At 37.3% G+C, this 21,031-nt stretch overlaps 1 protein-coding gene across 1 annotated transcript in view; it reads left to right on the top strand.

The window, feature by feature from the left end:
- The window catches only part of MYO10 (myosin X), a 164,557-nt gene that overhangs the window by 76,523 nt on the left and 67,003 nt on the right, over window positions 1-21,031 (top strand). The window contains exons 4-9 of the mRNA XM_063298762.1: window positions 6,781-6,968; window positions 13,479-13,613; window positions 18,270-18,394; window positions 19,357-19,370; window positions 19,463-19,547; window positions 20,704-20,807. Coding sequence (XP_063154832.1) covers window positions 6,781-6,968; window positions 13,479-13,613; window positions 18,270-18,394; window positions 19,357-19,370; window positions 19,463-19,547; window positions 20,704-20,807 — 651 coding nt within the window. The remainder of the gene's footprint in view (window positions 1-6,780; window positions 6,969-13,478; window positions 13,614-18,269; window positions 18,395-19,356; window positions 19,371-19,462; window positions 19,548-20,703; window positions 20,808-21,031) is intronic.

Here is a 21,031-nt window from a genome sequence, read left to right as displayed (position 1 = left end):
TTTGTCCCTGTTTTCTTCTCCCCCCCCCTCATTTTCCCATTTCTCCCTCCATAGTCACGTTTTTTTCCTAACCCTTTTGAACTTCTGCAATTTTTAAGATTCCTCCAGGTCTATTTATATCATTTTAGTGATGAAAGGTGAAGACTTAATTTGAATCTTAAATAATTATGCCTATGGAACATTTCGGGTATTTCTAGACTAGATCCGTGCTGTTCTTGTTATTTGGTGGTTAGATTTCTGTAGACGGCATTTGGATGTTAGATTTGGACATATTCTGTTAATTTCTATGCTTGAAAATATAAACTGGTAAGACTGTTATTTGAGACGCTCCATCTCAAGCAAAGAAAGTTGTCTACACCATAAGACAAAGACTGTAATTTTTTGGCTTTCAAAAGCCTGGTTCTGAAATTAGATGTGCCAGCGGTATGGTGGATACGTGGCTTGCTTTATCAAAGACGGCATGTCTGAAAAGCACTGTAGAGGTTGTTCTTTCCTGGGATAGTTGCACTTATACAGAAAATTTGGGGAAAAGAACTTAAAACCACATAAGTACATATGTGATGTAGTTAAAGACAAGGGCATTCAAATTATGGTGTTAAGAATTGGCTCTGAATGCATTTGCCTCCCACAGATTGCAGACTGTCAGCTGGTTTGGGTAAATACAAGCTGAAATGAGGTCAAAACAGCATGAAAGGAAGTGATTTAAACCAAGTTTGTATTAGAGCTAAAAATAAAATGATTAATAAATATGTGACTTTAGAGATGAATTCTCTGTGATTCAAGTTAAAAGCATTGCCATTTAGCACATGTGCTCTTTTAAGCATAACCAAAAGGTCAGTGAAGGAACAAGGAGTTTATCAATGATGATTTATTTATCTCTGTTAGTACTGTTGTGGTGAAAGAGTTCCTCCTATTTGTGATACTGATTTCCTTTGCGGGAGTAATAATTTTAAGATAGTTTTGTGTTTAATGTATGCCTACTTCTTCATGCCCAAAGAAAAATGGAAGTAGAGCGTTTAGGCTATGACACCAGCAGACAATAGACCAAGCCCTGCCACAGTTTACGTATTTTTGTACAAATCAGCTGTATCAAGTTGTCAAGCGACCAAATGGTTTTATTATCTGTTTAATCATGTCAAATACAGGGAATTATTTGCTGTTACACTAACGATGAGATCCTCTTTTTCCTATACACTACTTGCTTTGTCTAGTGAATCTTCATGAAAAAAAAAAGCAGAGAATCCAGGAAAAGATTTAAAGAGATAGCAAGGCCTAGTAGTGAGAGTTAAGGGAAGAAGAGAGAGGAAATCAAAGGAAGAACAAATGATAAACAACTCCCATTGTATTTCTCTATACATTCCTACTTTTTATGGATATTTTGTCCATTGCAACTAATTTTATTTAAACATTCTAGGCAGGTACTGTATTTGGATGACTTGTTTTATATCCCAAAACTAATGGAACTTGTTTTATCATTGCATCTTTAGAATAATATATTGAACAGTTATCATCAGGTTTAATTGGATCTCCATTTGCTTTATATCTTCGTTTTGGTTCAATAAGCTCTTCTAATAACACTTGATCCATCTAATTATGGAATGCTTTTCAGTCTAGCTTTATTCTCAAGAGAGATCTTTCAGGGAGCTAATGACTACATATTAATGATAAATGAAACAATGAATTGTTTTATTCTCTCTTGGATTCCAGCCAAATGTAAAAAAGCATTTTAGACATTCCAATCTCTGTTACCTTAATCTGCTAAATACTGTTTTAGAAGTATCTATATTCTAGGTAGTGGCTTAGGTAAACTAATTCTGATTTACAAGTTAGCTTAAATCTATTTAATGTTTTGGAAGCCATCATTAAAAGTGCATGGTGGGCAATTATCTATGACAGAAGTGAGAGTCTGGGAAGCTCTCAGATATTCTGATCTTCAAGGAATGAGAAAACATCAGATTTAAACAGTGACTTTAGATAATATATAGTCATTAGAAACTTCTACATATTCTTCTTCTGGTGGATATTTCAGTTTTTCCAAAGATCAAGGTAATTTTACAGATACAAATGATCCAGGAGTTTAAATATATGACTTGTATCCTTATTTCCTATGGCTTCGTTAAAAATCTTATGTGTTTGTGTGTGTGTTTTGTTTTAGTTTTTCCTAGCTAGAAACACAACATAGGGCCATATTTTCAAGCCATAAAAACACAGATCCGGGGATAGTGCATCCTGTGGCTGCAAGAGGTGCCCATTCTTTCACTTCTCAATTTTCAGAGCTGAAAGCATCACAAACAAAAAGTGGAAATAACTTAATAAAGTACATGCAGAGCAGCAAATAAACAAGGTGCATCTAGACCATACTGTGCAGCAGTGTCATATTTCTTGAAATCAAGTATGCAGGAATGCAACCGTTTCGGTTATTTAGTTAACTATATCATATATTTGCTTGTGTGTGTGTGTGTGTGCTGCTTTTCTACCAAAACACTCAAATAAATTATGAACATATTTTCTTGCAATCCGTTCTGCGTTTCCTTTAAAATAAACACCCATACATACTAAATTCCCTTTTGTAATTCCGCTGGATGAATGAAATATTAAAGCTTGTATGAGAATGAAAGTTATTCAGAGTCCTGCTCTAAACTCTCCCCTCAACACTTCTATTTGTGTTTGTTTTGTGGCATTTATTTATTGCCAGCTATAGGATGGCAATTGTCAGCCCATTACTCTCTACAGAGAAAAACATTTTTGTTGAATAGTATTAAATTAATTTGTATTTGTTCGTAGAGGAATATTTTTAATGTGTTCTCGTAACAAGATGCTATGCAGTATTGCAGGTGTAACACAACAGATGATTAAAGGATTTGAGATTTCCGTAACACAAATGATGTGATTAGGTAGAAGCTTCTGTAAACATATAATCGTATGTTAAACTACAGCTTTTAAGAAAAAAACGTTTGGCCTCAAACATTTAACTTATAATTTAGGGAGAGAATTGGACTCTGTCCCTTACAAATTAGGTTGAGGCAAACTGAAGTGTAGGTAAATCAAGGCTACTTGCATGCATGCAACCATAAATTATGACTCTCTATAGGATACAAATGAAGAAACAGCCTATCAACTGCTGGGCTACCTTATATTTTTTTTGTACTAATGTGTTCAGTTGCTGACTTACTTGGCTTACAGAAAAATGAGCTTGCAAAATGAGAAGCAACAGAGTGAGGCAGAGTTAAACATACCATATCTCAAATTACAATGTAAGTTGTTTTATCAGTAACTCTTGAATGAAATTGCCAAAGATGGACCCTCTGTACTCAGGCAGATTGCAGGAAGCCAGAAACAAGACATGGCTATGAATTCCCATGCCATTTTGTGGGCTTCCTAGAGGAATTCGGCTAACCACTACTGATTTATTTTTACATTAGAAAGCACACCCTTCTACAGCACCATATAATAAACTGCTTTTGAAATTCCACATCTGGCATGTTGTCTCTGTGTGTGTGCGTGTGGGTGGGTGTGTCTGTTATCTGTGCACACACTTTTCCAAAATGCAAACTGGCCTTGGGTATGCAGAATTATTTGATTGGTGCTTTGGATTGCAGCCAAAGTCCTGAACTAGATGGACCTTTCCTTAGGCCCACTGTGTATTTTTGAGAAATGGATTTTTAATGATATGTATCTATGCCAACATTAAAATAAACGTTTTGGTATTATCAGTGATGTTTCAGAGTTACAGCCTTACGGCTTTTTCAATATGTTTGGCAATTGCTAGCTTTTGAGAGTTTAGGTTTGTTTGAAACAAAACTTTTAAAGAGTCTGCAACTGTGAGTGAGTGAGGCAACTGTTAAGTTATATGAAGGGTCTGCAAGAAATGTAATTTGGTTAAACAGTTTGTGGTTTAATTTTTGCAAGCTTGTTTGGTTGTGTGTATGTGTGTGTGTACATATAGTTACTCTGAGGAAAAATGGGAAACACTTTAATTGAATACATTTGTGAATATACGCCTGATAATGATTCATAGCGTTGGTATCATTGTGAAGATATATTTAATTCAGTGGGTTAAATGGATATTGATTTATTTATTAATCAAATTTATATAGCTGCCCATCTCACCAAAAGTGACTCTGCATGGTGTACAACAATCAAATAAAACCACAATATAAAAATCGTTATAAAACATTATAAAAACTATAAACAAACATTATTAAAAAAATTAAAATAGTTAAAAAAAATTGAAGTATACAAACCACAAAACAGAGAGAGAGAACGATAACAACCATGTATCACACACAATAGGGGAGCTACATAGGGGCCTTCCTGAACATTAAAAAGGTAAAATTTAAATTTTAAATTTTAAAATTAAAATTAAAAGCTAACCTAACTTTGGGGGAAGAATGTTCCATAAGGTGGGTACCACAGCAGAGAAGGCCCGCCTCCTGGGACCCATCAAATGTAGGTCACTCCCAGAGGGAACCTGTAGCATGGCCTCTCTGCTGGATCTAGTGGGACGGGCTGATGAAATCATGTAGCTAAATATTTTATTTATTACAGTAGAATCTCAATTCTTTGGACTTCCATTCATCAGTCTTCAGATGCAAATGAATAAACATTTGGCTTGGACACCAGTGCCTAGACAGTTGATACTATTTATGTCTTTTGTGCAAATGCAAAAACAGCAATTATGTAACTACCCAAAACACACAAATAATATAATTTTGGATTTAAAGGACATTTGCTGTTAACAGAGACTGCTTCACTCCAGATGGTCTGTTGAATTGAGATTTTCTTCTATTTTGTCTCGTGTATTTGTTGGAGGATTTCACCATTGGGTTTCTCCTTTGTTCAGAACTGTCAAGGGTCATAAAATGAAATGTTTCACCTCCTTTGCTCTTTACTCTGTACATTTAAAAAAGAATAATCTGAATTTAAATGCAGTCTTTAATACATTAGTCATAGTAGCCTTTTGGACTGGCTCAGGGGTTAGGAGTAGAAGGCACAGCGTTGTTGTGGTTCTCCTTCCTTCAGGGATCCTTTCAGTTGGTGTTGATGGAGGAAATGCCAAGTCCCTGACCTTTTCTTTGTGGAGTACCTCGGGGCTCAATTCTTTCTTCACTCCTGTTGAACATCTACATGCTGATGATACCCAGTTGTACATCTCAACTCTTGGTTGCCCATGTTATGCCTTTAAGGTTCTGCTTCAGTTGTAAGAAGATTAAGTGTGTACTGTGGATTTTGAATCTTCCTGGATCTGGAGAGTTTCCATCTTTGGTTCTGAATGGGGTTGCACTCTCCCAGAAAGACCGGATATACAATTTGGGACTGCTTCTAGACTCAGAACTCCTGCTTGAAGGGCAGGTACAGCTGTGGCTTGGAGGGACTTTGCACAAAACTACCTTGTTGCCAATTGTGCCCATTCCTGGATTGGGAGGCCTTACTTAGCAGTCTACATGGGATTGTCCTTGAAAACATGAAGTTATAGCTGGTCCAGAAAGCAATGGCGCTGGTAATTATGGGTGCACCTTGGTATGTCCATGTAACATTGCTGCTTGCCAGTGCAATTCAAGGTGCTGGTTATGACCTATAAAGCTGTTCATTGACATGGGGTCACAGGGCCACCTGTTTCTGATTATCTCTGTCCGATAAGGTTGGCATGCTGTGAGTCCTGTCAGTTAAATAATCTCATATGCTGGGAGCCAAGAGACATTCCTTCTTTGTTGCTGCACTTAGCCTATGGAATAGCATTTCTCCTGACATCTGGATGGCCCTGACTCTGCCTGCCTTTTGTATGGCTTTGGGTCAGGAGGTCTTGTGAACTTGTCTGGATTGACCAGCTTGGGGGTTGAATTGCCTGTGGCAAAATTTGCTTTATGTCATACTTTGTATTCTTTGTGTGGTATTTAAATTTCTTGTTTAATTGTGTGTGCTGCCATAAGTCACATGCCAAGGGAGTGGCAATATAAATTGATTGACTAAATGGACTTCATAGTATACCCAGAAGCTTTGTCATAAATATAAATAAGGGTGGCCCTTGTTATTTGGGGGATTCCATTCCAGCTGAACAACAACATATAATAAGACTGTTGATACTGATAATATAGAAAAGTACTACATGGAACATATACATGCCTGTCACCTATTTTATGTGTGCATAAAATACACAAAAATTTAGCATAGATACATGAAACCACTTACAATGGATACCAAGATTCGGTATGCATTTTCTAACCACAGATACACAGAACAACAGATAATGGGACCATAGATAACAGGGGCTGCCTGTATCATAGATGCTGGCATTTTCCCCATTTATTTTTAATTAAAATATTTAAATTAAAAAATAAAATGGGCAGGGAGCCTGAGAAGCATCATTGAAGGTTTTTACAGGCCTACCAGTGCCCACATACTGCCTTTCCCTGGCCCTAGGCTTCTGCTGGAAAATGTTCCAGGATAGGTTCTGGATTGTGCCTCACATCTATTGCATTTTACAATCCTAGTCTGCAATTTTACCATATTTAACTTAAGAGTGAGCCCTTATTAAATTCAGTGAATCACAAGTTCAGCATAGGATTGTTTTTACTAAGCAAAATTAGTTCCATACTGATTATTTTCTTCAGTTGACCAAATCAAATGATCTCTAGTCTGTTTTTTTTCCTTCAGAATTGGGGGGTTTCTATGCTTGCATGTGTTGGGCCTTGTCAAATTATATTTTTAATTCAGGAATATAATGATTATAGCAGGATATCTAATCAAATCACCAAAACCTGCCTTACTTTTTTCTTTCAGACTTACATTGGTTCCATTGTTGCTTCAGTTAACCCCTATAAGACTATCCCTGGTCTGTATGATCACATTACTATAGAGCAATACAGCCGTCATCACCTGGGAGAGATTTCACCTCATATTTTTGCTATTGCTAATGAGTGCTACCGCTGCCTATGGAAACGTCATGACAACCAGTGTGTTCTCATCAGGTATTTTGAATACTGTATTATTCCTACTTTTGTTGCTGAATTGTGAGTATATGTGGAATTCTGCATTTTTGAATATGGGGGAGAAAAAGCATTCTAATTCTTTCCCATTTGATCTCATTAACAATGAAATACATGGAGTTGTAGCTTTACTACATGATCTCAATCTCTTCTTGAAGACAAAAATCTTCATATCTAATATATGTCATGTGGTCATTCAATAAAAAATATGTTTCTGTGTTTTATATACTTTGACTCTGGTCTATTAACTTAGACTTCATTTCACTTTGAACACTTTGATTTTCTCACTGAGTTATATCATGCTGTGCAGAAGATTAATTTGTCACCACTAGTCTTGAATAAGCACATTGATCAAAGAAAGACCTTTAAAAGCCCATAAATAACAGCAGCAGTAATAATGAAAACTCTTGAACGTACTGGTTGGTTTAATCTCCTTAATTGAGCTTGCTTATTTTCTCTATTTAACTTAAACTATACTTTCATTTAAAGGGTATAAAATAGTTTGTCAAAAGACCATAATGTTCAGTGGTGTTCTGTGTGGCATATCAGTTACTGTATTAATGTAATGTTGCACTTCAGTTCTGTAAGTGTGTTTGGACACATGAAAGATCTTTATGTACACTCAGGTCAAACTGGTAGCAGAATATGGCAAGGACTTTGGAAGAGCAGGGTGATGGGGACAGTTGCCTTGGGCTCCATGCTCTGAAAGGGTCTCATCTAAAAGAAGATTAATAAATTATTGTCTCAATAATTCTTTCAGTGTTTTGGGTTTCCACCAATATACACTTTGGATTTCAATAAACAAAAATCAGAGAATTACATAGGATGCAGGAAGAAGGAATGAATACTGGCTTTTAAAGTAGGGGTTCTTTTGGGAGGGCAAAAAGCCAAGATAGCAGGTGTGATTAAAGCCCCACTCCTCTGTATGTGCATGCAACATGAACATGTATACAGAGGGTTGGGGCTTCAATTGGTTATGCCCACCATCATGGTTTTCGGGTTCCTCCTCCTATGGATACCTTGCTTCAAAGTCTTAACAAATCCCCTGTTAGCATAATTTGGGAGGCTATGATAGATCTGGGATCTCATCTCAAATTTATATCATTAACAGTATTAATGTTTCAAAAGACTTAAGTTGGATGTATTTTATATATTTGTATTTTTAAAATGGTACACATTTCAGTATTTTTCCAGGGCAGCTTATAACAACTAAAAATAACATTCTGAATAATTGAAATTCACAGTAAGACTAAGTAGTGAAATGATATATTAAAACAATAAAAGCCATAGTTCGCATAGTGATTTTTAAAAACAGTAACTATGCTTCAACAAATTTATTAAAATGCTTGTGAGGAGGAAAAAAGTTTCACCTGGTTCTGAAAAGGCAATAAAGTTGCTCTGTGTACCTTCCTGGAGGAGGCACTCCAAAGTTGGGAGATTATAATGAGAAAGGCCAACTCTTGAGTAGTCACTTAACAAAACCACCCTAAGATGATCTTAGGGTACATGTGCAAACCTATAAGAAGAGATGTTCCCTTTAGATACCGTAGTCACAAACTGTAAAAGCTTGTAATGCCAGCACCTTGAACTCTTACTAGAAACCAACCTTTTCTAGTTTTTTGTTTTAATTTCACTAATCACTGTCATATATATATATTAGACAGTACCTCCCATCACTACCAGAAGCTTGGCCTGTGCTTTGTAAAAATGGTTTTTCAAAAATTGCTATGAATTGGGATGTGAGGCACCCATCTATGGTTGATAGCTATAGAGATGATGCTAACTTTTTTTGTTCTTACTTTTCAATGACTAAGTGATTTAAATGTAGGCAAGCTGCTGCAGAGTATGGGCAAAAGCAGAAGGAGGATGTTCTTGCCAGAGAAAGATGGGTGTGTTGAAACTCAATTGCATCATTCCAGGGACAGCAGAAAACCTCTGCAATGTTAGTCCAAATTTTTTGGCACCAGCTAATAAAACCTGCCATGTTGTCCTATTAGTGAATTATTTTATTCCAAACACAGTAGGAACTATATCATTGTTGTTTTCTATAGGGTCAGGGCAAACAATAAAGGTGATTGATTATGTATTGCATTCTTAGCTGTCACACATCTGAATTGGTATTGCTAGTATTATTGCTTGCCTCCTTTTCTGACTGAGCTGATTGCTGCCACAGCTAGAAAGAATCTCAATCTCAACTGTCTACAATGTTCTGAGCCTGTTTTGCAGAAGATTTTGGCACCTTAGGAACAAAAAAGCTTCTTCATGGTTTGCAAATTAGTGGAGGAAAGGCTTTATGGCAGAAATTAGCTCTACGGGCTGTGAACCTTCTATGCTATTTAAGAGTTAAAGAGATAATAAAACAGTGACTTAAGGACATTTATGTTCAAATTATGCAGTGCTTGCTGCCAAATACAGATACAGTATCTGATCCTGGACAGGGCTTCAAAGCACGTTGACTATCTCATAGCTACAAGTGAGGTGCTTCTGTTAGTATTATTTATTCTGTATCGTATTCTTGTTGATTTTTGTCCTATGTTTGCTGTCCAGAGTTGCACTTGCACTTGCAATAAAGTGATTGATTGATTGATTGATTGATTAAATAAATAAATAAATAAATAAGGTCAGAGAGCATGCTTAAACATATGCTCCAGCCAGAATCCACCTAACTCATTAGATCTTGTGGAGAGCAGCCTGAAGCAAACTGGTAACCAGTGCAGTTCACAAAGCAGAGGTGTTATATGGGCATATTGAGGCATGCCCACCACTGCCCATGCCACTACATTCTGGACCAGCTGAAGCTTCCAGGTGGTCTTCAAGGGCAGCCCCTTGTAGAGTACATTGCAGTATTCAACCTGTGAGATCACCAGGGCATGAGTGACTGTCTACCCCCCAATCTAGGAAAGGGCGCAACTGATATACCAGATGAAACTGGGCCTTCCTGGTCACAGCTGCCACCTGCTCATCAGGCAGGAGCTGTGAGTCCAGGAAGACCCCCAAATTGTGCACCATCCTTGAATGGGAAAGTGCAACCTCATGCAAGGTCGAAGTTAGATCTGAGCAGTCCAAATACCCACAGCCATTCAGTCTTGGTAAGATTGAGTCAGATTCAGCTTCTTGAATGCAAATATAAAAGAAAAGTGTATTTTTTTGAAATGGGCAATGATGTAAAATTAGATAAAGGAGTTGAACTTGTACTTTTCTTTACCATGTTGAATTTTCAGTTTGGTTATAATTAATTGCAAACTATACATTAAAATCCCAAATTTAAATGTCCTCTGCCAAATATTGTCTCCCACTGGTGTTTCATGGGTAAATTCACTTATTGCTGGTATTGGGGGGAATACGTTGAAGCAAAAAAAAAAAAGAGGTAAATGGCCCTCCCCATTTTCTGATCTTATATTCACTCCTTTCAGTATGTACTTTTCATATTTTAGAAAACATATATGGAAGCACATTTTTCTGCTCTCATGAAACTTGTTAAACTTCACAGAGGCATAGCAGTAAGTCACTACTCTCCCAAACTCAGCTTTATGTTCAGTAATTAACAAGAGAAACTTCACATACCTGACTAGGCAAAATAAGGTGATTTATTTCAAGCAAGGAGGAAGCCATATGTACACAGAAGATTTGCTGTACTGTCAAACAAAGAAATCAAATCCTGTATTGACTGTATTGAAGCCCCAAGGTTTAAATCTTAAACTTTTGCCTCCCACTGGTTCAAATCAACAAACTTCTGACTCTTTTTTTTCTCAGCCTTGAGATTGGAAAGCACCTGCTGAATGCTCACATCATGATTCTCTTTGGCCTGAGAAATGCTGCCTCCCTCCTCATCAGCTTCAGCCTTTACAAAACTCAGGATTCTCTCTGCCAAGTAGTGGCTAAACCAAGAATTGCTTAATGGAACTCTGAATGTCCTTCTATATGTCTTGTAATCCACAACATTTTATATGTTAACATAATTATTTGAATTGGTCATCTACAAGAACAGGAATTTAGATTACAGGAAACATAGCAATGTATTTGGTGCATTTCTTAAAGATGGCAAACCCCCTCTAGTGGAGCTCTTTGTTATTTATCATTTTGTTGCAGGTTATTCTGAATTTAAACCATCCTCTAATCACGATACAATTATAATGAATTGTTGGATTATTGTTTTTAATTGTATTTTCTTCAGTTGGATAAGTATTAGGAGAGTGCTCCTATGACATGCTGCTGTGTAGTACCCACTGTGTTACTGATAATGCTGGGTGGTGCCTTTATTGAAATGCCATAAAAATGTAATATTTATTTATTTTCTATCCCACCTTTATTATTTTTATAATAGCTTGTACATTCTTTAGAATTTTTCATCAGACCATATGGTGTAAATGAGAAAGCTGTTTTGCGCTCTTTGAATACGTTTAGTAAAAGGTACTGTGTTAGCATTCCAAAAATACATATAAAAGTCTGAGTAATTAACTAGGGGTTTCCTCAAAGTTTAAGCCATTATTATTGCCTTTGCCTCCCCCTCCCCCCTCATGTAGGGATGATAAAGGTAAAGGTTTCCCTTGACATTAAGTCCAGTCATGTCCGACTCTAGGGGGCAGTGCTCATCTCCGTTTCAAAGCTGAAGAGCCGGCGTTTGTCCATAGACACTTCCGTGGTCATGTGGCCGGCATGGCTACATGGTTACCTGCCCGCCAAAGCAGTACCTATTAATCTACTCACGTTTGCATGTTTTCGAACTGCTAGGTTGGCAGGAGCTGGGACTAGCAACGGGAGCTCACCCTGTCAGGCGGATTTGAACCGCCGACCTTCCGATAGGCAAGCTCAGCAGTTTAACCCGCAGCGCCACCGCGTCCCCATAGGGATGATACTGTTGGTTTATTTACAATATAAAGATGATTGACCTAGGATATTTGAAATGGTTCAACTAACTCACTGGAAAGGAGAGAAGGTGACATTTTGGAGGGGATAAGCTGCAAGGGATGTGTGATGGTAGTGGTAACTGATGTTCCTGCTAGCTTGGTGCCAGTTTTGAAGTAGATTTTGCTTTGTCCTTGTACCCTGTCAGTGCCCCTTGCAGCTCCTCATAACTATTGTTGTTAATGCACAAGGCAGGTGATATAAGTAAAAGAATTCAGATTTATTTTTGTTTTGATTTCAAAGCAACTAAGATTTAGGGGGATGTTGTAGCAGGAAGAGATGACTTACTGTTGAGGTGATTATGCACAAGGTACAGCATATATCTGGTATTGGATTTTTGCCTCTAGCTATCCTCTGAAAGCCTTCAAAGACTCTTGTTTTCCTACAGAAGCATAAAAGAAACCTCATTCTGGACAAGAATCAACTTTCCAAGGGAAGATTTAGTATGTTATAGCAAAATAAAAGAAATATTAATATGTTGACCTGACTGATGATTAGAACCTTAGAGAAAAGTCATGCCCAAGGATTTAAGTGAAGTTTATTTGAAGTACATTGCTTTCTTCTGTTGGCTGTGAAGCACACTGCTATGTAGAAGTCAGCTTTTCAACATGATGGAATTGGAGGTTCCCATGGTGACTATAATAATTTAGCCAAAGGGTGGCAAGAGAACAACATATCAACATAAGCATGTGATACACCATTGCACCTTATATCTGCAGCCAGCAGTAGGGCCAGTGCAGTGCATTGTCTGGTTGCCTGATGTCATGAGTAAGGATGGCGAGCAGGGGGCTCCCATCCAGACTGTCAAGCGCATGCGTAGCACTGAGGAACTGTTCAGCCATTCAAAGAGACACAGATCGGGACCGCCTTAACCCTTGGGGGTTATATGTCTGGGTTTTTCCCACGCTTCTTCAGTTTGTTAGGATTCTTGTTAAGTACTAGCAATAAATATTAGAGACCAGTTCATTGTCTCAGTGTGTTTCCTGGTAGTTAGGACACCTACCTTAGGAATGATATTTGCTGCTGTATATTGTTTTTCTTGCTTCCTTTTGTGCAGGAGCAGGGAATTGAAGGAGTGCCATGAATCTCTCATTGATAGCTTAGGACCATTGTTTAGGACGCCAGTTATTAAAATCTGATGTGAAATCAGAATCTGCTTGATATACTTGAAATTACTGAGTATGGAACAAGAATGTATATGTTTTTAAAAAGATGGCCTTTTCACTACCTGGGGTGTGTTTCCAGTTTTAAAACTGGTGTGTGAGAGGCAGCATAGTGCAATGGAACTGATCCAAAGGTGCCATGAGTCGCATCTAGGCTTTCCAGATTCTGGATTTGTTCATTGATTTGGACTAGGATGACCAGGGTTCTGATCCCCATTCAACCACTATCTTTCAGCAGGCTCATAATATTGTAAACAATGTAAAAACCATATAAAAGTTCGTTAAAATGGCACAGATGTCCACTGCTCCCAAGTCTAAAGCCTTTTTCATAAGAAGTTATTTATCTACATCCATCAAATGTCAATCTTTTCCTAAGGTATTTAGTTTGACTAACTGTAGACTTGTTTTATTTTTTGTCTTCCAGTGGTGAAAGTGGTGCTGGTAAAACAGAGAGCACTAAATTGATTCTCAAGTTTTTGTCTGCTGTAAGCCAACATTCACTGGAACTCTCTTGTATGGAGAAGATAGCTAGTGTCGAACAAGCAATTTTGGAGAGCAGGTATATATATCCATATGCCATAGCATTTTCTCAAGGAAAACAATGAAAGAAACTTACGGAAGGAAGGTATTTCAGCAGAATCTTGCCTGCTTGCTGATAGAATACCAAATTATTAATATCAGGGATGAGTAGCTAAAATTACATCATCTGACTCTATATTATATCCTGTAAGGTGCTTTCCTAGGCAGCTGGCAAACTAGGAAATTGACTGAGGCCCTCATGGTTTTTTATATATGGCTGGTAGAGCTGTAGATAGTTTGGTGGATTAGAATTTGTGTCTGTTTTTAAAGTTTATTACATTTCTCAGTACAAGTATTTTTAAATTAGATAAAAGTTGTATGTTGAGACAGCTTATTAATTTTTTTTTCTATTTTCTTGAAATATATCTTTAAAAGAGTGGTGTGGTATAATAAAGCATTCAGTAAGGTGGTTTCTTAAGCAGCAGCTTAAGGTTTTAGGGATGGAGGATGAAAACTGATTTGCAAAATATGTTGAGATAATTCTCCTATACCTCTCAGAAAGCATTCCAGAACTTATGGAATAATATCTCTCTGAAGCAGTGGGCAATGTCCATTCATACAGATCTTCCTCAGGGGTAAAGGCTAGAAGCAATGAAACAAGGTTTTTCATTTATTCTCCAGAGCTCCCTCATTTCCTGATTTTTAAAACAGATATAATGCTATATACATTCATACTCATACATACATAAATATAGATACACAATCTAATATTTAGAAGTAATGACCAAGCAGCAGCTAGTTATTATCGGTCCTAATGGGATCAGGTCAGGCCATCTACCATGGAATTTAGCAACGCAAGAAAAGACACCCTCTCTGCTCAAGCTTGAATTGGCTTGCACTGATAGTTCACAGTTGTCAACGTACCGCTGAAAATGTGGTGGAGATCCTTCCCAGCTACCCCATCAAGGTTAGAGTCTGGCCAACATTGCTAAATGCATTGCATCACTGAAGAGCAGTGTTCATAGTTGTGCTTTTTGGGCAAGCTGTGTTACAGTTGTTTCCAGTTTCCTTAAGCAGAACCAGTATGAGGAAAAGTGATGTGGTTTTGGTCCTGATTTTGGAAAATGGAGCAGGTATCACCTACTATAATTGCATACTATGTGCTCTGTGACATAACGCACAGCTCCTTCAGGGACATTCCATTGATGTTCCTGTTCTTGTATTTCTATATTATCTGTTGTCTTCCCCTTCATCTAATTCTCTCAACCTTGCCAAACATAGTTATTTTTTTCTAGGCCATCATCCACTGGCATCACATACCCAAGATATATGTCTACTTGTTAATCATCATCTTGCCAGTCTTTATTTTTCCAGGAACTATTGATTAGTTCTTGCTACTCATGGTATCCTTAGTAACTGTCACCAAGTCTGTAATTCATATTTTTTATTTTTTTTAATAGGTGTCCAACTTCCACAGCTATAAATTACCATTGACAAACCATTGCTTTAGTAATTCTGATCTTCGTTGTCACAGAAATTCCATATTCCATGATTTTATCTAAGTTCGTCATTACCTTCCTAGGATTAATCTTTTCTCTATTTCTATAGCTCTATGTATATCTTTATTTATACTTCATATAGATAGGAAAACATTGCTTATGTGATGAATTAGTGCAATAGTCTGGTAATTTCTACATTCTCTTTTCCTTCTTCGGCAAAGATATATTAAAAACTCTTTTCCAATCTCTAAGCCATGCTGTCTTGTTCCATGTTTGTTGAGGACAAGCTGTTAGTGCTTTAACTACCTATTGTCTTGCAGCTTTTTTGAGCCAGTTTGGTCTAGTGGTTAAGGCAATGGGCTAGAAACCAGGAGACTGAGAGTTCTAGTCTTGTCTTAGGCATGAAATGGGTGACCTTGGGCCAGTCGCTCTCTCTCAGCCCAACTCACCTCACAGGGTTGTTGTTGTGGGGAAAATAGGAGGAGGAAGGAGTATTAGGTTCTGTATGTTCGCCGCCTTGAGTTATTTATAAAAATAATAAAGGCAGGATATAAAATAAACAAACAAACAAATTTAAATAGTTAAGGAGTATTTCAATATGTGCCTGATGTTTTTTCTGGTTCACCTCTCATACCTCACTTTCTAGTGAAGTCAATTGCTGAATGTTTCTGGCATTCTATAATCCAATTTGTAAAGAGTTTTGGTATTAACTTTCCATATTCTTTTAAGTTCATTTCCACTATTAAATCACTTCCATGGTTATTCTTGAATATTTCTATCTTAGCTGTAAAGTTTTCCTGTGATTTTTCTGATCTTTTTAAAAAAAATCACTTTTTCTTGTTATTTTACATTCACGATTGAGATCTTTCCTTGCTTTTTTCTTGCTTGATGTTGAAAGTCTTCATTTAGTTGTGATATATCCTTATTGCCTAGAGCTTTCACCTTGTGTCTTTCCCTGTCATTATAGTTTGCTCTGCAAGTTACTTAGATCTTTTTTTCTCTGAAATTTTGGGAGTAATTTGCTTTGGTTTTCACATTGCCTCTTATCTCTTCCCATGGCTTCTCAGTTTCTCTTTGCATAACTTAATTGTACTGAATCTATCCTTATACTGGTATTGTATTCTGACTCTTAGTTCTCTAGGCCATTCCTTTCTGGCACCTGCTTTCTTTAATATTCTAAGTTTAATTTTATGCCAATAATTTATGGTCTGGTGCACAATTTGCACCAGGAAATGTCCTGGCTGACTGGATTGCATTTCCCTATTTCTGTTTCCTTTTATATAATCAGTTTGATTCCAGTATTGTTCATCTGGTGATGTCCAAGTATTCAGTGTCTCTGTATTATTTGAAGCAGATATTGAGAATAAATAATTTGTTTCTACAAACCCTATCATTCTAGCTCCTGCATTGTTGTATTTACTGATGTCATGAGTAAGGATGGCGAGCAGGGGGCTCCCATCCAGGCTGTAAAGCGCGTGCGTAGTACTGAGGAATTAGGTAGCCATTCAAAGAGACACAGATCGGGCCCGCCTTAGCCTTTGGGGTTTATATGTCTGGGTTTTTCCCTCGCTTCTTCAGTTTGTTAGGATTTTCTGTTATGTAGCAGTAATAAAACACTAGAGACCTATTCCTTGTCTCAGCGTGGTTCCTGGCTGTTAGGACAACTTAGTCCACTTTTCTTTATTTCTCCAAGCTCAGTATTCCCACCACTGTTTAGCAGTCTTCCTTTTTTGATGTTGCATTTATTACCTTGTGTGATTTGGCATGGAAGCCCTGAGTATCTTCTACCATTGTGTCTTACTAAGGCGATAGCCTTGTATTACACTAATATTTACTCTACATCCACTGTTTTTAATATATATGATCCTGTCATTTATTGGATTACAGCTCAGCATATATTTACCTATATCTTTTTTTTAATATGATTGCCATCCCATTTCTTCATGTGGTCTCAAGTCTTGAACAGGGTGTTACATAATTATCTGATTTTAAATGGATCATTCCATTCTACCTAAGTTCACTTAGTTCTAAACACTTAATTTAGTGTGCTTCATTTCTGCTTTGGCAATTTCAATTTTTCCTTGATTCATGCTTCTCATATTCCATGTTCTAACTGTGTTTTTGTAAAAGAAACAGCACCATTAGTGACCAGACTTCTTTCTTTCTTGGTCTGGGTATATTATCACCCCCAGACTTACTTGTGAAACTTTGGGATTCTTCTCGTGTAGCTACAGCAGTGTCTTCTAATCTGATGGCTTCATCATGTGGCTTCTAGTCTTGTCTAAATATTTCATCCATGTCCATTCAGTCTTCTTGACAAGAGTATAGCATTGGTTTGCCATAGATTTCCTTCAGGTTTGATTCTGGAGTTCTTCTCATACGTGGGTTGACTCCCCTTATGCTTGCAGAGTGTCACCTGCCCTAACTACCATTGTAGATTATTCTTTGCTTCACCCCTCCCCTTTTGACCCTGTCAACAAGTGACCCTTCTAGCATCACTTTCAGGGACAATGAAGATACGGAGCCCTACTGACATGTCAAACATCCACAAAACCTATTTTTCAATGCCCTAATAATCAGTGTTCTTGTTTATTCTATTTTAGATTGCAACTACAGATAGCCTGATTAAACAGTACATCACATAAAGTCTATATAGCTATTTAACAAAGCAAAGAAACTAGATGCCATGTAATGGTATGTGGGAATGAGCTTGGGAGATAGGGGGAAGAGCCACAGCCAGGGCAGTGGTCAGATAAGAGGCAGCTTAGCCTGCAGCAGGAATGTGAGTGTGGCAAACATCTCAGAAGGGACCCTCCCAAGTTTCTTGGGCTGTAAAGGCGATGGGGGAGAAATGTACTTTCAGACTTGCAAGATTCTGTTAATGTAACCTTACAATACAATAGAATTAGTTCATGTGGGTGAGCTTCTTGTCTGGACTACCTCCCAAGGCTGATACCCCTACATTTCTCCCCCCCAACTCAATTGCTTATTCTGGCATATGTTATTCCTTCAAGGAATATTTAAGAATACACCAGAAGCTCATGACTTGGTTGAGATGACTTGATGTATTTTATACTGTGAATATACCTTTTTTAACATGTTTTGTTAGTTTTACAAGATTTTCATCAATAAGACTTAATAGTAATTTTTATGGGACTCACCACTTAATAATTTTGTCACATTTTATTTTACCGCAGCCCAATTATGGAAGCATTTGGCAATGCAAAGACTGTTTACAACAACAACTCTAGTCGCTTTGGGAAATTTGTTCAACTGAACTTTTGTCAGAAAGGCAACATTCAGGGAGGAAAAATTATTGACTGTATCCTGCATTTTCTGTGCCTTGTAATTATTGTACAACCATTGTATATATTTTTATGTGGTGAAAAAAGGCAGCTTGTCTATTTTACTTTATTCCAAAATTGTAAATTAGAACGTCAAAAACTCTGAAAAACCCCCTTCTCTTTCTCTCATGGTTTAATATAGAATGCTTTGTTGAAAGAATATTAGCAAATGTGTGTGGGTACTTTTTTTTTTAAAGCTTTTTCATCACTCATTCATGTTCATCTTTAGAGTGATGCTGTTCAAACCACATGTTCAGATGGCTGCTTTTTGCTGAAATATGGCTTAAATTCTATATGCAGCTTTATAAGTCAAGTAGGTAATCTACTAGATTCTTCTGTGCAGTGTATTAGTGAGTGAGTGATTAACCTGAGCCAGGTTTGCTCCAAGTAGTCCTAGATATGTTTCTCTTTTTCAGTCTTGTGTTAGTGCTGCTCCCTGGCTTGGTAGGTAAAATTTGCACTGAGGCCTGGGGGGATGTTATGTTCTATTAGTACTCATTAGAGTAGAAGTAACTCATACTTTAGAAGTAGATATATCTTTCTGTCCTCTTCAAATGTTGCCAGAAATATTTATTATTCAAATTTAATTCAAAAATATTGACAGTACTGTACTAATGTCTTCATAGCAAACAAGAGATGTGTGTGTGTGTGTGTGTGTGTGTGTGTGAGAGAGAGAGAGAGAGAGAGAGAGAAAGAGATTTTTACATGCCATGTCTGGATCCTTTTCCTGTGTGGTTTACTCAGTTCTTTTACAAATATATTTCATAGCCAGACATTGAGTTGAGCTGCCAATAAACATTTATACCTAATAATAAATGTACTTTTAACATTAATCGAAACTAATATAAGATATTTTTAACAAAATATATAGACTACACTTTTTCCCATGTTCAACTGAACCATTTTGTTCCTTGACCTATTCATCCGATGCCTCTTAAAGATTTATTAGAAAAGGTACGTTTTTTTGTTTCTTTCCTAATATTTTGAATTTTTAAAAAAATGTAAATAATTTTGCTGAATATATTTCTAAATATTTTCTCTCATAGAATCGAGTAGTAAGGCAAAATCCAGGAGAGAGAAATTATCACATATTCTATGCCCTGCTGGCAGGGATTGAGGGAGAAAAGAAAGGTGGGACTTAGTTTTGTATTTAACAATGGCTCTCTCCAAGATAAATTACTGTTTTTCAAAAATCACCCTTTCATCATATTATGATAACAATCATGAAAATTGAACCCTTTCCTGCCCACACTATAAATCCTGTTAGACATGAGAAGCTGAATCATGAGGGAATACCAACAGGACAGAGAGTTTCTCAAATATAGTAGAAGCAGTATTGGAAATAGCATTTTGTAAAGTGGGGCACAGGAGAATATGCTAGTGTACTTACGTTGTCCACATAGCTGTCTACCAATACATTGGGTGTCAAGTCCATATAACACTGTCCATAACATATATAACTCATACAACAAGTCAGTAAGCACATGGTTATTTGGGGAGAACCTATCATTCCCTGCTACTGGAAATGCATGAAGTCTAAAGGAAAGAATTTTGCACTGAGCACTGTGAGATGCTTTTCTCAAATACTGTGTGCAAAGATCACTTACTGGGTTCTTCTATTAACTAAAGAAGTAACCTATTTCCATACTTCAGGTGAAGTTATAAAGCAATGTTATACATAATTGAAACAAACTCAGTTTGTTCCCCTGGCTTTGGGAGATTAATGCCAAGGGATTGATCAGGTTTTCTGAAGATATTTTACCCCTTGACCCAGCAAGGCTTCCTCAGCAGTTCAGAAGTGGGGATTGTCTAGCAATATTTGTAGTCTTGCTGTGTGTGGCCTGGATAAGTTGCATGACTGGGTGGTAGATCATATCCAGCTCAGCAAGCAGGAAAGACAGACCAATCAAAATAGAGACAACACCACTTCCTGCAACCAGTTAATTGACATCTCCCAGGAAGCTTCCAATCACCAACTAACCTGCTTGAGTTTAAATCTTACACAGATTACAAATACTGCAAGGCAATCCCTACTTTTGAACTGTTGCACTGAGGAAGCCTTGCTGAGATGTGGGGGGAAAACATTTGTAGAAAACTCAATCAGTATTTTTTGTACTGGTATTGATCTTCTAAGAAGATCAGTAAGATCTACTAAGAGCTTAGAGCAAGCCTGAGCTATCTCTGTTCCAAGAAATCTATAAAAACTCTGATTGTTACTTCCCTTGCAGACTTTAAACAGATTTGAATGTCAGATTTAGAATGATATAAATGTTTTTCCTCTATCCAGATGCATTTTACCTATCTGCACCTGAGAACTATCACTACCTGAACCAGTCTGGATGTGTAGTGGACAAGACAATCAATGACATAGAATTATTCAAAGAAGTCATTGTGAGTTTGGCCAGTTTTTAATCCTTCCTATCAAGGTGGGGAAGGAAACCCCATGTAGTTCCAATAGAAGAGAATATATGTAGCTCAGGGTTGAATTGTGGAGTTCTCGGTGCTCTCTGAGTTTGGTTGTTTGCTTGCAGACAGTGCCTGATGATGTTACCTAGCTGAGTAATGAAACTGCTGCAAGGAAACAACCAAGGTGCCCCCCCCCCCAAGTGGCTTAT

Source organism: Candoia aspera, chromosome 3 (genome assembly GCF_035149785.1).
Source record: "Candoia aspera isolate rCanAsp1 chromosome 3, rCanAsp1.hap2, whole genome shotgun sequence".
NCBI lineage: Eukaryota > Metazoa > Chordata > Lepidosauria > Squamata > Boidae > Candoia > Candoia aspera.
Note: the sequence above shows the minus strand (reverse complement) of the source record. Positions and strands in the feature narration are given on the sequence as shown.